The sequence below is a fragment of the Hypanus sabinus genome, chromosome 17 (genome assembly GCF_030144855.1).
Source record: "Hypanus sabinus isolate sHypSab1 chromosome 17, sHypSab1.hap1, whole genome shotgun sequence".
Classification (NCBI taxonomy): Eukaryota; Metazoa; Chordata; class Chondrichthyes; order Myliobatiformes; family Dasyatidae; genus Hypanus; species Hypanus sabinus.
The window spans coordinates 73800726-73819647 of NC_082722.1; the positions used below are offsets into that span (position 1 = coordinate 73800726).

Sequence of the window (18922 nt, forward strand, 5' to 3'; positions counted from 1 at the left end):
TTCTCCTCCTCCTCATCGGGCAGAAGATACAAAAGTTTGAGAGTCTCACCATCAAGCTCAATACTGCTGTATTAAGACAACTGAAAGCTGACTTCATAATCTACACTATGTCGTTGCACCTTATTGTCTATCTGCACAGCACTTTTTCTGCAAGATGTAACATTTCAATCTGCTTTCTGTTATTGCTTTCCCTTGTACTATCTCAGTGTTCTGTTGTAATGAAGTGACCTGTATGGATGGCATGCAAAACTGAATTTTTCACTGTAATTCATTACCTGTGACAATAATGAACCAATTTACCAATTCTATGAGTCACCCATTGCAGTTTTCCAAACTACCAGAGGCTGTATCGGCAACGTAAATGAAGACATATCCTGCAATATTTATAAAAATATATTTCACAAAGTAGGAAACAATACAGGGGTTCCTCTGATGTACAATACATGGCGGAAAATAATTGAAACATACAAGTAAATAGCATTAAAGCAACGTAGAAAATTAATAAGGGGCTCCTTTTTTGTGTGCGTGAGACTATTGTAATATACAATATCTACTCTGAGCTGTAGTATTTCCCATTAAAGACTGGCAATGCACATAGCTTTCAGTGCTGTTTCAGTGAGTTTGTGTGCTGAAGCTATTGTGCATAGCCAAAGTTCGTTTCCCAAAAAGAAAAAGCCACAAAAGTTAGCAGTAAGTCTATGTATATATACATAACAAAAACATTTTTAGACCATTTTCATATTTTTTGTTTAAATTCAAATTACACAGTGAAGCACAATAAGCACATGTTTAACACTGGTACTGTACTGTGTAATGAGCGTGTATCTAAAGGTTTGGAAATCAAATATTCACATGATCTTGATTCCATTCCAGTTCTTGTATGTTGCTCGCTGGGATTAGTCAACAGGCCTGTGTACATAAGTATCGTACAATCCTAGAATGGTTATTGCCATATACTTCAAATTGATATTTAGACTGCTGATGCTTAGACTTGGTGTGTTTTTGTTTCCCTCTAAAACTGTCCCAAAAATGATTTCATTTTTAAAGTGTATTTTTGTACCCCCACCCCCAACTCTTCAGCACCCACATCTGCCATCTTCTTTTGACTGGAATGGACTCAGACCACTGAGCATATTATGAAGCCTAAGAGCACTCTGGATGGAGTGCACCGTGTCTACTTGTGTGACCACCACTCACAGAGAAACACTCGATTACACCTCAGCTAATATTACTGTAAGGAGAAGGAGCTGGAATTGGTTTCAAAGCTTTATGAAGTTCTGTTTGCAGCTTTCCCCTTCATTTCCTTTGGTTACTATCACCAGTTCCATGACAAAAACATTGATATTGCTTCACTTTGGCTTGGCGAGATCTTGGCCTGCAATTGGAGAAAAGCCATGGTCTGGGGGACCATGTAGGAAGCACTGTAAGATCCTAAGGTCTCTTCCAGTCGAACGATAGTCTACACAAGAACTAGGAAACCAAATCCTGCCCAAACAATCCACATAATCCACACTCCACAAGAGTAAAACACTCATACAATCTGCAAATTTTTTTGGTTCAATATTACAATGAGCTGGACTTCAAAAGATGAAAAGAACTAATGTTGACTGCATCTAAAAGGCTGACCAGCTTATCCCATTGTTAATAATTGGCAACCCTATAATTATACATCAGTGTCCATTAAAATATTGGGTAACTGTTAATTTTTAAGTTGGAGTCAAGTTTCTCTGTCGCTCTCTCCAACTGCGTACATATCCCCGAGTTTTTTAAACCTTGGGCCCCAATCCTTGAGGTAGTCAAAGTTTTGCTCTGAATCTGTTGACGTTGTTTCTAATGAGCTTAGTGAACCAGCTGCTGACCCTCTCCCTTCGTAGCCATAGATCTGGATGGAATCATAAGGAGGGGCAGTGGGATCAATGTCGGCGTCGTGGAGCCTCACATTAATAAATTCATCCACGTCAACTCCATTGGGGACAGGTGGGAGTCCCTGCCTGGGTACGTACTGTAGGTCAGGTTTGATGTCCTTCCGGGGCAGGAACCCATTGAAACCATCAGGGTTTTGCAAGGTGGCGATGTCAAAGGCTTCGGTGTCCTCTTCCCCACCGCCTTCATCATCATAACGAATGATGTTCTCTCTCACATCTTCGTCGTCTTTGATAATAAGTGGTTCATTCTTGTGCCTTCGTAATGTTACAAAGAGTACCACAATCACTGTAAATGAAACATATTAATCACATGTTAATACAGGAATATTCCTCAGCTGGCTAAAGAAATGTAGCATATTCCCCTTTAATCCTCACCAATTTTTATTGATGCACCACAGAAGCCATTTTATCCAGATTTGTCATGGGTGTTATAGCAACTGTTCTGCCCATAACTGCAAGAAACTGCAGCAAGTAGTGGACGTAACTCAGCACATCACAGAAATCAGCCTCCCCTCCATGGACTCTGCCTACATTTCTTGCTGCCTCAATGAAGCACCAAAAATAATCAAAATCCCCATCTACCCTGGAATTTATTCTTCTCCCTCTCCCATCCAGCAAAAGATACAAAAGCCTTAAAGTATGTAGCACTGGGCTCCAGGACAACTTCAATCCCAATGTAATAAGAATATTGAATGGAAGCCACTGCTGTGATAAGATGGAGTCTTAACATCACAATCTACCTCATTATGGCCTTGCATCTTATTGTCTATCTGCACTGTACTTTCTTTGTAACTAACACTTTATTCTTCATTCTGTTATTGCTTTACCTCAATATGCCGCATAATGAATTGATATGCCCATTAGATAAGGGACCACCGAGTCTGCTCTGCCATTTCATTATGGCTAATCCATTCTCCCTCAGCCCCATTCTCCTGCATTTTCCTGCATGTTCTAATCAACTGTGAACCTTAAGGATATGTAAAGACTTGGCCTCCAGAGCCACCATTAGCAAAGGATTCCACACATTCACCAACCTCTGACTATTAAAAACTCCTCCTCATCTCCATTCTAAAAGGACTCCACTTTATTCTGAGGCTGTGCCCTCTGGTCCTAGACTCTCCCTCCATATGAAACATCCTTCCCACATTCATTCTATTGAGGCCTTTCAACATTTGGTAGGATTCAATAAGCTCACCCCTCATTTTTTTGAATTCCAGTGAATACAGGCCCAGAGCCATCAAACACTCTTCATATAACCATATAACAATCACAGCATGGAAACAGGCCATCTCGGCCCTCCTAGTCCGTGCCGAACTCTTAATCTCACCTAGTCCCACCTACCCGCACTCAGCCCATAACCCTCCACTCCTTTCCTGTCCATATATCTATCCAATTTTACCTTAAATGACACAACTGAACTGGCCTCTACTACTTCTACAGGAAGCTCATTCCACACAGCTATCATTCTCTGAGTAAAGAAATACCCCCTCGTGTTTCCCTTAAACTTCTGCCCCCTAACTCTCAAATCATGTCCTCTCATTTGAATATGACAATCCATTCCTACCTGAAAACATTTTCATGAATTTCCTTTGAAACCTCTCCAGTGTCAGCACATCTTTTCTAACATAATGGGCCCAAAACTGCTCACAATTCTCTAAATGAGACCTCGCCAGTGTTTTATAAAGCCTGAACTTGCTTTATATTCTAGTCCTCTTAAAATGAATGCTACAGCATATTTGCCTTCCTCACCATTGGCTCAACCTGCAAATTAACTTTAAGGGATGATAAGATACCCCACCACCATGGTCATGCTCTCTTCTTGATGCTGCCATCAGGGAAAAGGTACAGGAGCCTCAGGACTCACACCATCAGGTTCAGAAACAGTTATTACCCCTCAACCATTAGGTTCTTGAACCAAAAGGGATAACCACTGAACTTCCCTTTCCCCATCATTGGAATGTTCCCACAACCTATGGACTCACTTTCAAGGACACATTATCTCATATTCTCAATATTTATTTATGCTTATTTACTTATTACTATTATTTCTTTATTTTTGTGCTTGCACAATTTTATTGTCATTTGTACACTGGTTGAACACCCAAGAATTATGACAGAGCTAAGGTGAATGGGAGGACAGAAGATTGGGAAATTTTTAAGGAACAACAGAACTTAACTAAAAAGGCAATACGGGGAGAAAAAATGAGGTATGAACACAAGCTAGCCAGGAATATAAAGGAGGATAGCAAAAGCGTTTTTAGGTATGTGAAGAGAAAGAAGATCGTTAAGAACTATGTTGGGCCCTTGAAGAATGAATTGGGTGAAATTGTTATGGGAAACAGAGAAATGGCAGAAGAATTTAATAAGTACTTTAGATCTGTCTTCACTAGGGAAGACACAAGCAATCTCCCAGATGTATGCACGAGCCAAAGACATAGGGTAACAGAGGAAATGAAACAGATTGACATTAGGAAGGAAATGGTGATGAGTAGACTGATGGGACCGAAGGCTGACAAATCCCCAGGTCCTGATGGTCTGCATCCTAGGGTACTAAAGGAGGTGGCTCTGGAAATTGCGGATGCATTGGTAATCATTTTCCAATGTTCCTTAGATTCAGGATCAGTTCCTGAGGATTGGAGAATGGCTAATGATATCCCACTTTTTTAAGAAAGCAGGAAGGGAGAAAACAGAACTATTGTCCTGTCAGCCTAACATCAGTAGTGGGGAAGATGCTAGAGTCCAATATTAAAGATGAAATAGTGGCATATTTAGATAGCAGTTATAGGATTGGGCCGAGCCAGCATGGATTTACCAAGGGCACGTCATGCTTGACTAATCTATTGGAGTTTTTCAAGGACGTAACCAGGAAGTTAGACAAGGGAGATCCAGTGAATGTAGTGCACCTTGATTTTCAGAAGGCATTTGATAAGGTCCCACATAGGAGATTGGTGGGTAAAATCAGAGCTCATGGCGTTGGGGGTGAAGATATTGACATGGATAGAAAACTGGTTGGCAGATAAAAAGCAAAGGGTAACGGTGAATGGGTGTTTCTTGGAATGGCAGGTGGTGACTAGTGGGGTGCCACAGGGCTTGGTATTGGGACCACAGCTGTTTACGATTTACATCAACGATTTAGATGAAGGCATTGAGAATAACATCAGCAAGTTTGCTGATGATACTAAGCTGCGTGGCAGAGTGATGTGATGAGGATGTTAGGAGAATTCAGGGTGACTTGGATAGGCTGAGTGAATGGGCAGATACTTGGCAGATGACGTTTAATGTGAATAAGTGTGAGGTTATCCACTTTGGAAGTAAGAACAGGAAGGTAGATTATTATCTGAATGGTGTAGAGTTAGGTAAGGGAGAAATAAAAGAGATCTAGGAGTCCTTGTTCATCAGTCACTGAAGGTGAATGAGCAAGTGTAGCAGGCAGTGAAGAAGGCTAATGGAATGTTGGCCTTTATTACAAAGGGAATTGAGTATAAGATCAAGGAAATCTTTTTGCATTTGTACAGGGCCCTGGTGAGACCACAGCTGAAGTATTGTGTACAGTTTTGGTCTCCAGGGTTAAGGAAGGACATCCTGGCTATAGAGGAAGTGCAGCATAGATTCACAAGGTTAATTCCTGGGATGTCCGGACTGTCTTACCTGTCTTACGAGGAGAGGTTAGAGAGACTGGGCTTTTACACGCTAGAATTCAGGAGATTGAGAGGGCATCTGATTACAATATATAAGATTATTAAGGGATTGGACAAGATAGAGGCAGGAAATATGTTTCAGATGCTGGGAGAGTCCAGTACCAGAGGGCATCGTTTGAGAATAAAGGGTAGGTCATTTAGGACAGAGTTAAGGAAAAACTTCTTCTCCCAGAGAGTGTGGGGGTCTGGAATGCACTGCCTCGGAAGGCAGTGGAGGCCAATTCTCTGGATGCTTTCAAGAAGGAGCTTGAAAGGTATCTTATGGATAGGGGAATTAAGGGATATGGGGACAAGGCAGAAACCGGGTATTGATAGTAGATGATCAGCCATGATCTCAGAATGGTGGTGCAGGCTCAAAGGGCTGAATGGTCTACTTCTGCACCTATTGTCTATTGTCTTTCCTTGATTCTATTGTGGTCATTATTCTATTGTGGATTTATTAAGTATGTCTGCAAGAAAAGAATTATATATGGGAACATATATGTATTTTGATAATAAATTCACTTAGAACTTTGGTATGCAGGCCACGCTTTCCACTGTACCTTTATCCATGTAAACCAATTTACAAATTTATCTTGGTCGCTATTTCAAGTTGTTCCATTTTATATCTAGCCTCCTTATCCCAATATGCCTCACCAAGCAGACAACAGGTCAAGAAGGGATACATGCTTATTAGATCAAGAATATCACTTTTTGCAGGGATGTGTGTTTTGCTGGAAAGAGCACAATTTAACACCAATCCTTAGTTGTTTTATTGATGATCTATGCAGTAAAGGTAGCAGAACAAAACAGAAAATGCTGGGAATACCCAACCTGTCAGCCAGCATCTGAATATTTCTAGCAAAAGACCATAAGAGCATAAGGCACAGGAGCAGAATTAAACCATTCAGCCCATCGAGTCTGCTCTGCCATTCCATCATGGCTGATACTGATCCCAGTTAACCCCCATACACCTGCCTTCTCGCCATATCCTTTGAAGCCCTGACCGATCAGGAAACGATCGACTTCTGCCTTAAATATACGCACAAACTTAGCCTCCACCACAATCTGTGGCAGAGCATTCCACAGATTCACTACTCTCTGGTTAGAGTTTCCTCCTTAACCCTGTTCTAAAGGGTTGCCCCTCAATTTTGAGGCTGTTCCCTCTAGTTTGGATATCCCCACTATAGGAAATATCTTCTCCATATCAACCCTATCTTCTTTTCAACATTCAGTAGGTTTCAATGAGATCCCCCTGCATTCTTCTAAATTTCAGTGAGTAGAGGCTCAAAGCTGTCCAACACTCCTCATACGTTAACTCCTTCATTCCTGGAATCAGTGTCATGAACCACCTCTGGACTCTCTCCAATGACAACACAGTCTTTCTGAGATATGGGGCCCAAATTTGTTGACAATACTCCAAGTGCAGCCTGATCAGTGTTTTATAAAGGCTCAGCATTATCTCCTTGCTTTTATATTCTATTCCAGTTAAAATAAATGCCAACATTGCACTTGCCTTCTTTACCACAGACTCAACCTGTTAATTAACCTTCTGGGAGGCTTGCATGAGGACTTGTAATTCCCTCTGGAACCTTCTCCCCACTTAGATAATAGTCTGCACTATTGTTCTTTATACCAAAATACTTTATCATACATTTCCCAACACTGAATTCCATCTGCTACTTCGTTGTTCATTATTCCGATTTATCTATATCCTACTGCAAATGCATTGCTTCCTCAGCATTACCTATTCCTCTACCTATCTTTGTATCATCCACAAACTTTGTCACAAAGAAACTTTACATCGTACAACATGTACTGTATTTTGCTTTGGTATTGTAACTGAGTATTTCCTGGTATCAACCAGGTTTTGTGTCTGGAGTAACAAACATCATACTTATGAAATGAGATTTTAGTGGACTTCAAAGTCGCTTAAACATGAGAAGTTCTGCAGATGCTGGAAAGGCAAAGCAGCGGAAACAAAATGCCAGAGGAACTCAGTAGATCAGGCAGTATCTCTGGAGAGGAATAAACATTCAACATCTTGGGCCATGACCCTTCTTCAGGACTGAAATGGAAGAGGGATGATGCCAGAATAAAAAGATGGGGTGAAGGGAAAGAGGCTAGCTAGAAGATGACAGGTGAAGCCAAGTGAGTGGGAAAGGTTACGGGTTAGAGAAGAAGAAATATGATGGGAGAGAAGAGTGGATTATAGGAGAAAGGGAAGAGGGAGGGGACCGAGGGGGGAAGTGATAGGTAGATCAGAAGAGATAAAAGGCCAGAGCAGGGAATAAAAGAAATGGAGCAGAGGGAAAAAAAGTTCAAATCTGCTTCATCTAATTTAAGTTCTTTTTGTACTATACTGGGATGCAAATATTTGACATTGCACTGGATTTTTAGATTTGTAACATCACTGCCTGGGAACTGTTGCCAGGGATATTGAAGGGAACTGCATGGGTCAGCTATTTGTCTGAATGGGACAAAACAAGAAAGTGATCTCTCTTGGAACGGAAGTTCATTTGACTACAGGTCGCCCAGTTTGACAAAGAACAGCTTGACAGACAACTTCCAGCAAATATGAGAAAAATTTGAGATGCTGGAAGTTCAATCTACACACACAAAATGCTGGTGGAATGCAGCAGGCCAGGCAGCATCTACAGGGAGAAGTACCGTCAAGAAATACTTCCTGTAGATGCTGCCTGGCCTGCTGCGTTCCACCAGCATTTTGTGTGTGTTCCAGCAATGACTTTTCCACCATTATAGAGGTGGCATGGTAGGGTAGTGGTTAGCATAAATTTTTATGATGCCAGCGACCCAGGTTCAATTCTGCCATTGTCTGTAAAGAGTTTATACATTCTCCCCATGACACCATGGCTTTACTCCAGGTGCTCTGGCTTCTGTCCCACATCCCAATGAAAGGTTAATAAGTTGTGGGCATGTATATATTGGTGCTGGAAGCATGGCAACACTTTCAGGCCTCCAACATATCCTCAGGCTGCATTGGTTGTTACAGCTCTTGGCGTTGGAGTTTCGAGTTAAATCCCGGTGTCCGATGTAAGGAGTTTGCATATCCTCCATGTGGAATGCATTGGTTTTCGTGGTTTTCTCCCACAGCCCAAAGAAGTTAGTTGGTTAATTAGCCATTGCAAATTGACCCATGATTAGGGTTACATTGGGGGTTACTGGCGGCATGTCTCAAAAGGCCAGGAGAGCCTATTCCACATTGTGTCATGAAGTAAGTAAATAAAATTTCTCTACATGTTTTGATGTTTCAATGTACACGTGACAAATAAAGCTAACCTTAATCATAAAGAGCAATGCAGATTGCAGGAGAATGTCACAAGAACAACGGCTGCACATATTCCAGCTTTTCTCCATGAACACTATGTTGTAAACTCATACGTACCCAGAAGGAGGATAATGCATGCCAGGATTGCAATGAGAGCCCCCATGCTTAACCCTATGGGAAGGACGAAAGCTTCCACATTGCAGGACTGCACATTTCCGTCAGCACTGCAGCCACAGACGCGAATGGTGAGTGTGTTGGTGCTGCTCATGGGGGGGGTCCCACTGTCCGAGATGATGAGGGGCAGAAGGTAAACATCCTGTTTCTGTCGGTTGAAAGCACCATGCCTTGCCAGTATGCTCACTGAGTTATCTAGAGAAATTCAAACAAAGAAAAGGTCATCTTGTAGGTTAAAGACATGGAACGAAGAAAGTACAAGTTAATAGGCTGGTTAACAAGGTGTTTGGCGTGTGGCTTCATTAGTCAGAGGATTGAGTTCAAGAGTCACAGGATAATGTTGCAGCTCTATAAAACCCTGGTTGGATTACACTTGGAATATTGTGTTCAATTCTTTAATTATTTAGTGATACAACATGGAACAGACCCTTCTGGCCCAGCAACCCACCGAATTAACCCTAGCCAATTTACAATGACCAACACAACAACATTCCATCTACAGATCACGCCACTTAGAGAACTGGGCTTTTGTTTTGTAACTGTATGTTCTTTTCTACTATTGTAACTATCTATGCCGTATGTGCAATGTGCTGCTTGCACTTAGTAATGTGCTTTGACTGTGGCCTCAGAGCCACAATGTTTTGTTTAACTGTATCCCTGACAATTAAACTTAAACAACTTAAGAACAATTTCTCCTCTGATATCGAGTTACTGAATGGTCCATGAACACACGAGGACTGCTTTTACTTTGCATTATTTATTTATTTTTGCAATTTAAGATCGTTTTGTATCTTTTACAACTGGCATGCAAGGAACAACTTCACATCATACACTGTAAATCTGTAATAATAAATATGATTCTGATGCTAATTCAACCCCATCTATACTTCTCATGATTATAACCACCTGTACATTGATGAGAGGGGTATGAAGGGCTATGGTCCTGGTAGATGGAATTAGGCAGAAAACCAGCCTGGGATGGACTAGATAGGCTGAAGGGCCTATTTTGGTGCTGGAGTGCTCTATGACTCTATAGAGCTACAGGCAAATGGGATTTGTGTAGATGTGTACTTGAAGAGTGCATAGATTTATGACCATAAGACAATGAAGCAGAATCAGACTATTTGGCCCATCAAAGCTGCTCCACCATTCAAGTACACTTAATATTTTTCCAACCCCATTCTATCATTTTCATCAATCCCTTTTATCAATCAATAACATACCAGTCTCTGCCTTAAATGCACCAAATGGACAACAAGCAGTGCAAACTGAGAGCCAGGATTACCTACCAGTGGGAAACAAAGGAATGCAACACTTTGTGCTTCGTGGAGTCCTGGCTGATGGAGGAGATACCAGACAAAGCTATCAAGCCCTCTGGGTTCTCCCTGTTCCAGGCGGACAGGTCAAAAACATCTCTCTGGGAAGACTAAAGGAAGAGGGGTATGCTTCATGGGCAACAATGCTTTGTGCAACCCCCAGAATGTGCATGCTCTCAAATCATTTTGTTCCCCAGACCTGGAATATCTGGTGCTGTTGTGCAGTCCCTACTGGCTGCCTAGGGAGATCACAGCTGCTATCATCACAGCGATGTACATTCCACCGCAGGCTGAAACTCACTGGCTCTCAAGGCACTGTATGAGACCATTGACACACTGGAGATTGCAAACCCAGAGGCTGCCTTCATCGTTGCCGGTGACTTTAATCGAGTGTCGTTGGCGAAAATCTCTCCGAAGTTTTGTCAGCACATCCAGGTGAGCTCTTGTGGAGATAAGGGACTTGACCAATGTTACACTCCCTTCCACAATGCTTACAAAGCTGTCCTTGTTTGGAAAATCAGACCACTCTTTGATCCTGCTTTTGCCGAAGTACAGGCAGAAGCTGAAACAAGAGGTGGCCAGAATTAAAACCATCCGACCAATCGGCCTAAGTGCTGCAGGACTGCTTTGATGATGTCAAATGCAATGTCTTCCATGATGAGGATGTCTCCGAGTTCACTGATGGAGTCACATGCTTCATCCGGAAGAGTATCAGCGGTGTTGTCCCCCAGAAGTCGGTCAGGGATTTCCCAAACCAGAAACCTGGATCAACAGTTCTACGCAAGCAGCACTTACTGCACAACATAGAGCTTACATTGTTGGCAATCAATAGGAGCTCAAGAAAAAGCAACTACAATCTGCGCAAAGCTATCAAGTCTGCGAAACTACAATACAGGGACAAGATTGAGTCAAGATTCACAACGAATAGTGCACATGACTTGTGGCGAGGGTTGCATACCATCGCAGACTTCAAAGCCAAATGTTGTGGTGCCACCAACATCACGGCCTCTCTCCCAGATGAGTTCAATTGCTTTTACGCTCGGTTCGATGTCGCTAACTCTGAGCCTCTGAGGTAAACCACCGCTACAACCTGCAACTTGGTCATCTCTGAGGCTGACCTACACAGATGCTTCCAACGAGTGGACATTTGCAAGGCAGCAGGACCAGACAGCATCCCAGGGTGAGTACTTAGAATACGCACGGCTCAACTGGCAGGTGTGTTTACAGACATTTTTGAAGCCCTCCTGCTTCAAATTATCCACCATTGTCCCTGTACAAAAAAAGACCAGGGTAACGCGCCTGAACAACTGGTGTGCTGTCGTATTCACCTCAATAATAAGCAAATGCTTTGAGATGCTGGTCAAATTTTACATCTGTAGCTTGCTACCACTCAAACTGGACCCCCTACAATTTGCCTATCACCACAACCAATCGACAGATGACACAACAGCCACTGCTCTACATACCATCCGTACACATCTAGAGCAGAAGGATGCTTATGTGAGAATGCTGTTCTTGGGTTACAGTATAGCACTCAACACCATATTTCCATCCAGGCTCAACAAGAAGCTTATGGACATCGGCCTTGACCCTTTGTGCAATTGGATCATGGACTTCCTGTCAGATTGCCAGCAAGTGGTAAGAGGGGGCACCCTCACCTCCATCCCTCTGACTCTCAACACAGGAGCCCCTCAGGGCTGTGAACTAAGTCCCCTCCTTTTCTCCCGGTGTACCCATGACTGTGTCACCACTACAGCTCTAATCTGCTAATTAAATTTGCTGACAACACCACTTTATTGGCCAAATCTTTAAAAATCATGAGGTGGCTTACAGGGAAGAAGTTATCACCCTGACACAGTGGTGTCAAGAAAACAACCTCTCCCCCAGTGTTGCAAAAACAAAGGAGCTGGTTGTGGATTACAGGAGGAATGGAGACCGGCTAATCCCTATAGACATCAACGGATCTGGGGTTGAGAGAGTGAACAAGTTCCTCAGCATCCACATCACCGAAGATCTTACGTGATCTGTACACACCAGCAAGAAGCACAACAGCACCTCTTTCACCTCAGACTGTTGAAGAAGTTTGGTATGGGTCCCCAAATCCTAAGAACTTTGAACAGGGGCACAATTGAGAGCATCCTGACTGGCTGCATCACTGCCTGGTATGGGAACTGTACCTCCCTTAATTACAGGATTCTGCAGAGTATGATGCAGACAGCCCAGCGCATCTGTAGTTGTGAATTTCCCATGATTCAGGACATTTACAAAGATAGGTGTGTAAAAAGGGGCTGAAGGACAGGACCATTGGAGGACCCAAGTCATCCCAACCACAATCTATTCCAGCTGCTACCATCCGGGAAACAATACAACAGCATAAAAGCCAGGACCAACAGAGTCTGGGGCAGCTTCTTCCACCAGGCCATCAGACTGGTTAACTCACATTGATCTGAGTGTATTTCTATGTTACATTAACTGTTCCATTTATTATAAATTACTATGATTGCATATTACACATTTAGATGGAGACATAACGTTAAGATTTCTACTCCTCATGCATGTGAAAGATGTAAGAAATAAAGTCAATTCAATGTAATTCAATTCAAATGAAACAACTGGGCCTCCATAGCCCCCTGTGGCAATGAATTCTGTAGATTCATTGGCAGAAGTATTTCCTCTTCATCTCAGTTTTAAAGAGATGTCTCTTTATTCTAATGCTGTGCCCTTGAATCCTTGACTTTTCTCCTAATGGAAACATTCCCTCCTCATCTACTCTATCCAGGTCTTGCAATAGTTGGTAAGTTTCAATGAGATTCCCCATCAGACTTTTATTCTCCTTAGAATACAGGCCCAGAGATATCAGCTGCTCTTCATTAGGTTCATATGGGCAGGTGTATCACTTTACAGCGCTAGCTGTAAGATCAGTGTTCGATTCCCACTGTTGTCTGTAAAGAGTTTGTCTTTTCTCCCAGTTAATGCAAGGGTTTCCTCCAGATGTACCAGTTTCCTCCCACATTCCAAAGATGTCCATTTAGGGTGAGTGAGCTGGAAGTGTGAGGACACTTGTGGACTACCAGCACAATCTTTGCTGATTTGATGCTAATCATGCATTTCACTGTATGTTTTGATGTAGATGTGACAAATAAAGCTACTCTTTAGTTTTAGGTTAAAAAATTTGTAGAATACACCTTCTGGTGCTACTAGGACACGTCTTCAGTGATGAACCTGGGGTTGTAAGATGTTTCGGGTCTTTAATCATCAGACACCCTCGCCCGGGCTACCCAGCCAAGGGTATCAGCCCCAGACGTGTCCTAGTGGCGTACTAATCCACAGATCCCCCCTCCGGATCCACAGCGTTATTCCTGGAATTATTCCTGCTTACCTCCTCTGGATCATCTCCAGGACCAGCGCAACTTTCTTGTGTCACTCTCTGTCTTTACAGCTCTGTCAGTTGAAGCTCACAATTCCCAGTCATAACCCTCAGAATGTATAAGCACAAGAGTTTCTACAGCTGCAGGACATCTAGAGCAACACACACAAAATGCTGGAGGAATTCAACATGTGAGTCAGCATCTATGTGAATGGGTAAGCCGTTGACGCTTCAGGCTGAGGCCCTTATTCAGGACTGCAAAGGAAAAGGGAATACGAGGGGAAAGAGGGCTACCTATTAGAAGGTAATGGTAATAGGTTAAGCCAGTTGAGGGAAAAAGTTGAAGGGCTGGAAAAGAAGGAATCTGACAGGAGAGGAGAGTGGGACATGGGAGAAATGGAAGAAAGAGAGGCACCGGGGGAGCAGATAGGCAGGTATTAATACATCTCAAGATGATGCATAAATAAAAGGGTAATAAATTCAAACAATAAACATCTCCCTGTTGATTACTGGATCCCATTTTATTGGAACTTCTGACTTGAAAATATCTAAGATGAAATTCCGTATCACATAACCTAGCGCCAAACATAGTTTTTTTTTACTGTCTGAACCCAATTAGAAGTTGACCAGATTAATAGTGAAGTCACTCATTGCAACAATTCTCTCATCTGGTTTTGAAAAAAAAACTAATTTGTTTGTTGTCAGGCTGCCAGTAAACTGCACACAATTGATACTTTGAAGGGTTTTTGAGATGTTTCTTTTTAACTAGAATGACAGCATCACCCGCGGGAAGCTTCCACCATTTGAACGTGCCCTTGAAGTAGATCCCACTTTCCATCAAATAATTCTCTAAAACCTGTGGCTGTTTATGGAATAAAACACCTTAGCTTAAAAGGCCATATGATTTCTTGTGACCCTTCAATGTGAATCATAAGGAATAATTCACCATCGCAATGATGGCAATGTTTTATACCCTTAAAGAAGAAGGCCAATGGAAAATGAGCTGTGGAGTCCTGGGGATTTTGAGACAGGGCTAAGGTCAGAATAATTAATAAATACTTTAATGATGTTTGTATTGAAGTACTGCTACACACACACACACACACACACACACACACACACACACACACGTGGTTGGAAACTCCACTCAGATTTGGCACTGTGGTGGTTAAATTAGTGGGATGATGAATTCCAGACACGAGTTCAAAGCCTGCCATAATAACTGGAGAAAATTCAATTTAGTTAATTAAATAAATGTTGAGTTTTAAATATAGACTCCATAATGGTAACTATAAATTGTTGAGCTGCACCCTTTAACAGCAGTGCTAACAGCCAATCAGAAGAAAATTGGGAAATACACCTAATATGCTGGAGCAACTCAGCAATTCAGGCAACATCAATAAAGGGAAATAAACAGTCGACATTTTGCACCAAGACCCTGCACTGGAAAGGAAGGTGCTGAAAGTCAGGATAAGGATAGTGTGAGAAGGAAAATAATTGATAGGGCCAAATGTGAGAATGAAGGTCAATCCACCTCACCCCCCAAGCCACCCTTTTGTTCAACATGTTCATGGCTGATCTGCCCCAGGTCTTAACTCCTCTTCTGTGCCAGCTACCTAAAAAAGTGGAAAACTTAATCCAAACTGATACTTAAGAGAAGGATGTTAGGATAAAATGTTTCTTTGGTGACAGGGAGAAATAAAGCAGGAGTAAGTGACTATAATACGCATAAGAGGTTTTGCAAATGCTGTAAATCCAGAGCAACACACACAAAATTCTAGAGGACAACATCAGGTCAGACAAAGTTTATGGAGGGCAAGACCCTTCATCTGGATTGGAAGTTCCTTGTTCTGGGTGCCCTCTTACCTCTTCTCTTCTCCTCGTGCATATCACCTATCTCTGCTGCCTTCCTCCTTCCCCTTTCTTGCCTGGTTCACTCTACTCTGTTATCAGATTCCTTCTCCTTCTTCACCTTTTTCACATATTAACTCCCAAATAAAAAAAAAGTTCCAGCTTCTCACATTATCCGCTCTCAACTACCATTCAACTTCCTTCTCACCTGATCTCACTATCACTTGACAGCTTGTACTCCTTTCTCTCTCCTGACCTTCTTATTCAGCTTCTTCCCCCTTCCTTTCCAGTCCTGACGAAGGGTCTCTGCCTGAAATATCGACAGTTTATTTCTTTCTGTAGATGCTACCTGACCTTCTAGGTTCCTCCAACATTTTGTGTGTATTGATCTGCAATAGATGGCTTTCTCATGTTTTCATACACTGCTTGATTTTCTTCTGTAATTCTCCTTCAATTCCCAGTCACTCAGTCTGCTGGACCTAAGTGCAAACTCCACCAGAAATGACACTACTCACTTTTTAAGTGATAGCCACCTACATCCTCATTTTCTCTCTCAATCTCTTCTCACTCCAGTTATGGCTTGACCCATTTATACCATCTATTCCACTGATGTCCCATGAAAGAAAATATCCACTTCAACTTCCCCTCTTCTTACGAACAGCATTGTTCCTTCTGAGGAATGTTCATATCTTTACTTCTGAGTACTGAATAACTTAAGAACAACGAACAACCTCCTTAAGTCAAACTTCATCAATGTTTGTTAGCTTTTAATTTGCAACCTTGAGTCCTTAAATCCTGTTCGTATCTTAAATGCTTGCTATCTAGTCTTCTATGCTGCTCCCAAGAGTAATAAGTAAGGATTGACAGACAAGTCTTTCACCTAATTGACTTATATAGGATACAAGTCTTCCAGAAGATTCCGGAATGATGATGTGCTAAGGTGGAATTTTCTGCCAAAAGAATTAGTTGAGATGAAAACCAGAATAAAGGAAAAATATTTTGTATGAAGGTAAAAGAATTTCAGTAGGTCCCAATGACTCTCACCAAATTTTAATGTTGCATGATAGAAAGAATGGCTTTTGATATTCATCAGAACTTAACATGGAAAAGATCACAAGACACTGGAGAGTGTTATGAACACAGCCAACCTTTATTTATGCCATGCAACAACACTCTTAAGCAAGGGGTCCGTGAACCCCTGGCGTAGACCGTTGCAGAACACAATCTTCTCTCCATTGACTCAGTTTAGATATTTTGCTGCCTCAAAGAAGCAGGCTACATGATCAAAGACCAATCTTATCTTGATTATCTCTCTTCTCCAACATCCTATTGAGCAGAGGATACAGCCAAGGGAGCATGTACTGTCCCAGTAAGCTCAAGGACAACTTCTATCCCACTGTTATAAAGCCCTTGATTTGACCTCTTCTATGGTAAAGATTAACTGTTAATCTCTCACTCAATCTGATCATGGACCCTGCACTTTATTTGTCTATCTTCATTGCACTGTTTTTTTTTGTAGCTGAAGCATGATTTTCTGATTTCTCTTTTCCTTTTGAACAACTCTGATGAAGGATCTTTGACCTGAAGTGTTAAATCTGATTCTTTTTCCATAGATGCTGCCTGACATGACGTGTGTTTCCAGCAATTTGTGCCAATAGTGTGGAATTTATTTATTTACCAGTTGTAATCCAGCCATCAGAGCAACACTGCCCAGCCTAATCATGAGACAATTTACAATGACCAATTAACCAATCAACTGGTACATCTTTGCACTGCGAGAAGGACTACCAGGAGAAAGTGCATGAGGTCATGGTGAGGACGAATGAACTACTTACAGACAGAGGTGGGAATTGAACCCAGGTCACCGGTACTGTAAAGCATTGTGCTAACCACTGAAACATTAGCTGTTTATTCCAAACTCCAAAGAACTAACCTCCTCTCCACAGACTCCTTCTATAATTCTTACTGCATCGGTAAAACTACCAATACCATCAAAGAGCCACTACCGCCTCCCCAGACTCTTTCTCTTTTACTCCCTCCCTTCAGGCCGAAGATTCTCCTCTATCTTGAAGATTAGCCTGACTGCCAAGCATTTCGCTATCTTTTGGTTTTAATTTCACACTTTAGGTGCCTACAGAGTTTGATCAACATTCCACGTTTGATGCTTTATGTGAATACAATATGATTAAATAGGATTCTATGTATTTCTAAACAGTATTAATCTCCCTGGTTTCTCATGGCGTTCTAGAATATAAGACATGACAGACAATCCATATCCAACTGATCGTGTTGACAGTGAATTTGTTTGAAAGATTAACTGTAGGCTTATATAAAATACAACAAGTGGCAAACTGGTCTTTGGTGACGGCATAAAGTAGGATGATAAAAAAGCAACCACTCAGTTTACATCACATCTGTTTTTTATTTCATTGCTTTTCAAAAAAACCTACCCATTAATCAGCACCATCCATTAATTGGCAGAACTCCAAACTTCTTTAATCTTTTCAAACGTTCATCCTTTCAGTGCAATGAACTGGATCATGTTTGACCTGATTCCCAGTGCCTGCATCCCACACACTTCCGAATTTCCTGGTGGGATAACTGCTGCTGGTGGTGGATTAAGGCCCCAGGCAGGAGGTCCTGAGGGCCTATTCCCAAACTGTCCTAAGGACACCTTGATATGTTGCTTCTCTCAAAGGCCAATTCCATCATTTGATCTTCAGGGACATTTAGAACCAATTTTAGTGCATTTTAATAATTCATAAAAATTAACAATGACTTTAAGGAAATAAATTTATTTAGAATCTAAAACATGTTTAGGTCCTGTAAATTAATGAAAATATTAATAATTAATCATTTTTATTGGCTGGTTGATAATGGGTGATCATCCAGTGAATTAAAGGTCCTATTTCTGTAATGACTTACTCTGACTTGAAGGGCAAGAGGTAGCCTTACTTTTGAATTGAATGGACTTTATTTCTGACATCCTTCACATACATGAGAAGTAAAAATCTTTACATTACGTCTCTGTCTAAATGTGCAATGTGCATTTTATAATAATCTGTAGTAAATAGTACGTAAAAGACAGTCAATATAGCATAGAAGTTCAGTTGCGTTGGCATGAATTGATCAGTCTGATGGCCTGGTGGAAGAAGCTGTCCCAAGCCTGTTGGTCCTCGCTTTTATGCTGTGAAACCGTTTCCCAGATGGTAGCAGCAGGAACAGTTTGTGGCTGGGGTGACGCGGGTCCCCAATGATCCTTTGGGCCCCTTTTATGCACCTGTCTCTGTAAATGTCCTGAATAGTAGGTAGTTCACATCTAC

At 41.8% G+C, this 18922-nt stretch overlaps 1 protein-coding gene across 1 annotated transcript in view; it reads right to left on the reverse strand.

Annotated features, from left to right (window-relative positions):
- Positions 1–1717: 1717 nt before the first annotated feature.
- cdh8 (cadherin 8) overlaps positions 1718–18922 on the reverse strand; it is a 272812-nt gene continuing 255607 nt past the window's right edge. The window contains exons 10-11 of the mRNA XM_059992415.1: positions 9009–9260; positions 1718–2211 (exon numbers count right to left, since the gene is read on the reverse strand). Of these exons, the coding sequence (XP_059848398.1) occupies positions 1718–2211; positions 9009–9260 (746 nt within the window). The remainder of the gene's footprint in view (positions 2212–9008; positions 9261–18922) is intronic.